The sequence below is a fragment of the Protomyctophum bolini genome (assembly GCF_963924005.1).
Source record: "Protomyctophum bolini genome assembly, chromosome: 4".
In the NCBI taxonomy this organism is placed as follows: domain Eukaryota; kingdom Metazoa; phylum Chordata; class Actinopteri; order Myctophiformes; family Myctophidae; genus Protomyctophum; species Protomyctophum bolini.
Window position 1 is genome coordinate 52,177,335 of NC_137865.1, and position 5,000 is coordinate 52,182,334.

General features: G+C 44.0%; 2 protein-coding genes across 2 annotated transcripts in view; one reads left to right on the forward strand and one right to left on the reverse strand.

Moving 5' to 3' along the window:
* Window positions 1–5,000, forward strand: part of LOC308313636 (nuclear factor 7, ovary-like) — a 283,858-nt gene that overhangs the window by 163,639 nt on the left and 115,219 nt on the right. The gene's annotated exons all lie outside the window — the stretch shown is intronic.
* Window positions 4,022–5,000, reverse strand: part of tjp1b (tight junction protein 1b) — a gene marked incomplete at both ends in the record, with an annotated part of 89,594 nt that continues 88,615 nt past the window's right edge. Inside the window, one exon of the mRNA XM_080762310.1 lies at window positions 4,022–4,116. Coding sequence (XP_080618436.1) covers window positions 4,022–4,116 — 95 coding nt within the window. The remainder of the gene's footprint in view (window positions 4,117–5,000) is intronic.

Here is a 5,000-nt window from a genome sequence, read left to right on the forward strand (position 1 = left end):
AGCTACTCATAGACAGGCAGACAGACAGCTACTCATGGAGAATTGGACAGGCAGGCAGACAGCTACTCATAGACAGGCAGACAGCTACTCATGGACAATTGGACAGGCAGGAAGGCAGACAGCTACTCATAGACAGACAGACAGCTACTCATGGACAATTGGACAGGCAGGAAATAAATGTAAAAACGTCACAATTACTTTAAAAATGAATTTAATTTATTAATACAGTTTATACTTAGAAATGTGTTGCAGAATAAAATAAAACATTGGTTGGGGGGGGGGGTCAATAAATAAAAAGATGCGTGACACACAGTAAATGTAAAATGTCGTTTCATATCAAAAGAAAAAACTCTACAGATAAATAATTATAATGATAATAATAATAATAATAATAATAATAATAATAAATGGTCTATTAGTAGAAAAATACATTTCAGACACATTACAAAGTTGAGGAGAGACAGGCCACGCCTCCTCGCATAGACAGAGACACGCCTCCTGAGAGACAGGCCACGCCTCCTCAGAGACAGGCCACGCCTCCTCAGAGACAGACACGCCTCCTCAGAGACAGGCCACGCCTCCTCAGAGACAGATACGCCTCCTCAGAGACAGGCCACGCCTCCTCAGAGACAGGCCACGCCTCCTCGCGCAGCAACGTCTTCTAAAATCAGTTCAAACCAGGAAGCTTTTCTGGGTTTTTTTATTTTATTTTTTGTAAATAAGAATAAAAAGTTTTTTTTGTATATTTTGTTAGTTTTTTCCTCTCTCTCTCTCTCTTCTTCTGCTGACGGTTTAAAAACACCTTCAGTGTGTGTGTGTGTGTGTGTGGGGGGGGCCTCTATGGAACGATGCAAGTTGTAAATGAATGCCCAGCCAGGTATTATACCAGAGAGCCGCGGCCCGTCTCCCGCCGTCTTTCCCGGGTTTTTAGACAGCTGGTGGATGGAAACGAAGCTCCACCCACGTGGGTGGAGCTTCATTTACATCCACCTCCATCCTCTCTCTCCCCTCTCTCTCCCTCTCTCTCTCCTCCCCTCTCCCTCTCCTCCTCTATCTCTCTCTCCCCCCCTCTCTCTCTCTCTCTCTCTCTACACACATCGTATATGAGTGATCTACGTTCTACCGAGTCTATCTCTTCTGTCTCTCTATTATACCTCTCTCTATTCTCTCTATTATACCTCTCTCTATATCTCTCTATATATTTTTTAAACAAACATTTTTTTTCCCTCTTTTTTTTTTTACAAAATAACAAAGATGTACAAAAGTTAATTAACCAAGGCCATTATGCTAGCGGTATGTACAGCTTCATTCTGATTGGCTACAACCCCCCCAGCTTCACTCTGATAGGATGGGCCGTTTCAACAACCCCCCCCCCAGCTTCACTCTGATAGGATGGGCCGTTTCAACAACCCGCCCATACATTATGTCAGTGGTTGCCAAAGTGGGGTCCGGGGACCCCCAGGGGGTCCTTGAGGGAGTTCCAGGGGGTCCCCAGATAAATGATAGTTTGGGAACCACTGAACAGTTAACCATTTCAACCCCCAACCGTCAGTACGATGCATATATATATATATATATATATATATATATATATATATGCATTATCAAGCAATTAGCAAGATCAAACAAACAAACATAAAGCATTCCATAAAACATTAAACATCTTCATCAGTGTTGAAATGAACAAATCTTCCATTTCCTTAATTATTCTCTCTTTAATACATATATTATTATTTATATATATATATTATTGTAATTATGCTGATATTATAACTGGTATTATAAGGCATCACTGCTCGCAGTGGGAGGGGCTTAATTCATGACCTGAGTCATAGAGGTGGGGGGGGGGGGGTGGGTGGGGGGGAGGGCGGGTCTTAGTCATAGCGGGGTGGGGGGGGGGGGGGGGTTTCGTCATAGCAGTGGGCGGGGCTTAATGGCCTGAGTCATCATAGCATGCATAGACAGGGAGAAGGTTGTAGAAGATTTAACCTAGTTACCATTTATAGATCTACAAAACAAACAGACAGACAGACAGACAGACAGACAGACAGACAGACAGACAGACAGACAGACAGACAGACAGACAGACAGACAGACAGACAGACAGGCAGGCAGACAGACAGACAGACAGACAGACAGACAGACAGACAGACAGTCAGTCACAGACAGACAGGCAGACAGGCAGACAGACAGACAGACAGACAGACAGACAGACAGACAGACAGACAGACAGACAGACAGACTGTCACAGACAGACAGACAGGCAGACAGACAGGCAGACAGACAGACAGACAGACAGACAGACAGACAGACAGACAGACAGACAGGCAGACAGACAGACAGGCAGACAGACAGACAGTCTGTCACAGACAGACAGACAGACAGACAGACAGGCATATATTCTAATACTTAACCTTCATTCAGAATAATAATAATATTTATTAGATTTATAAATCTTCTTGATGATCTCACAGACCCTTAACCAGTATGAAAAAACAAGACAATTAGAAATTAATTTCCTAATATTTTACCTCCTTTTTTTTGTCCTTTAGAAAATTATCTAGAAATGTCAAATTATTCAGATGATTCAGATGATCCAGTCTGCTCATGCATTCCAACAACACTTCCATGTTTTCATATTGGTTTTCATTTTTATTTTTTCATATTTTTTTGCAAGCCGAGTAAGCACCAAATAAAAACACTATGTTTAGAGCGTTCCGGAGTCCGCTCCAGTCTGCTCTACTCCGGTCCAGGTTGAGTCCGCTCTGGTCCGCTCTACTCCGGTCCGGTTGAGTCCGCTCCGGTCTGCTCTACTCCGGTCCGGTTGAGTCCGCTCCGGTCCGCTCTAATCCGGTCCGGTTGAGTCCGCTCCGGTCCGCTCTACTCCGGCCCGGTTGAGTCCGCTCCGGTCCGCTCTACTCCGGTCCAGGTTGAGTCCGCTCCGGTCCGCTCTACTCCGGTCCGGTTGAGTCCGCTCCGGTCCGCTCTACTCCGGTCCAGGTTGAGTTCGCTCCGTTCAGCTAGACTGATAAGGTTGAGTTCGGTCCATTTAGGTAGAGCGGTCCGGTATAGTCTTGTCATGTGGTCGGCTCCAGTGTAGTCCGCTCCAGTGCAGTCCACTCCAGTGCGGTCCTCTCCAGTGCAGTCCACTCCAGTGCGGTCCTCTCCAGTGCAGTCCACTCCAGTGCGGTCCTCTCCAGTGAAGTCCACTCCAGTGCAGTCCACTCCAGTGAAGTCCACTCCAGTGCAGTGCAGTCCGCTCCAGTGCAATTTGCTCCAGTCCAGTGTATATTTTGACAGCACATTTTCATTTGGTTTTAGTTATATTCTTGTCGATTAAATGTCATAAGTCTTCAGACTAGGACTTTACACTGGTCTTCTTCTAGGGCTTTATTCTGTGGTCTTCAGTCTAGGGCTTTATTCTGTGGTCTTCAGTCTAGGGCTTTATTCTGTGGTCTTCAGTCTAGGGCTTTATTCTGTGGTCTTCAGACTAGGGCTTTATTCTGTGGTCTTCAGACTAAGGTTTGGTGTCAGGGTCTTCAATAGTTGACTAGGAATAGTAGTTTGGGTCTTTAGACTAGGTCTTGGGGTCTTTACGGGGAAGCAGCTTTTTGCTTCTAGGGGCCGTCGGCATGGAACAAGCTCCCACTGTACCTTCGTCAGGCAGCCTCTGTAGACATTTTTAAAGCTCAGCTCAAGACCCACTTCTACAACATTGCTTTTAATTGATCTTTTATTTTTTATTTTTGTTATTCATGTCCTCACTGTATTGCATTACTGCTTGTTCTTAATGTTGTTGCCTTGCTTTTCTTTTATTCTCCATTTTTCTGTAAAGCACTTTGAGCTGCATTTCATGTCATGAAAGGTGCTATACAAATAAAGTTTTATTATTATTATTATTTAGACTAGGTCTTGGAGTCTTTAGACTAGGGCTTTACGCAGTGGTAGTTTTGGGTCTTCAGACTAGGTCTTGGGGTCCTCAGACCAGGTCTTGGGGTCCTCAGACCAGGTCTTGGGGTCTCTAGAAGTGGTCTATCAGAACGGACACACAGTTCGCTCCCACCAGGTAGTTTGGGTCTCCAGGGAGAGACTTGTTCTGCCACGTCTTGGGGTCGCCTGGAGGTCAGAACAAACACAGGATGAACATTAATCTCTCAGAATAATGAAAGTGTGAATATGCATACAGTATAGATAATGTATAGATAATACATAAACATTCTACTCCATGCAGAGAGAAAATCAGGTGAGTTAGTGAACATTATAATACTGTAAACATGTGTTTAGAACATTCTAATCAAACAGACGACACAGAGACACTCAACATACAGTGTAAATATGACAGGTATTGTCAGTGATCATTTTGTGACAGTAAAGATTGCTGTGGATCAGTGCTATTCAACCCATGGCCCGCGGGCCTAAGACCTACGTTCCATTCTACACAATTGTCTTCTAAATCCTTACAGTTTTCTGAAAATATCCCATGTTTCTATGTCAGCGGTTCTCACACTGTTTCATGTCAAGGACCCCCAATTATATTATATGGACCCATACATTATGTAATAGGACCCCGACCCCAATCTCAAAATATGTTGTTCCAGGGACCCTCCCAGAAGCAAAGATGTGAGTGAAAAACGTTCGCTCTGAAAGAATATATATATTCCAAATTTGCGCCACATTTTATATAGAATTTTCTAAAATAGCAGACCTACAAGCACGTAGCACGGCACTCTGTGCTGCACTACGAGCTTGTAGATCTGCTATTTTTCAATGGCTAAAGTATAACATAATGCTTGAAACACCAAAAAGTGGTTCCCGTCCAGAATGGGTTAGTGTCTCTGAGGTCTGATCTGACGTGCATCTCATCAGGTGATCTGTTCTTCAGTATGTTCTCTCCACAGTGTGTGAATGAAGCCTCATTTGTGTTCGTTGAGGTTTGGCTTTTTGATGTGTTTCCTTCGTTTTTAGACTAGTCGGGGAGTCTGTTACAAAATACAAAAAAA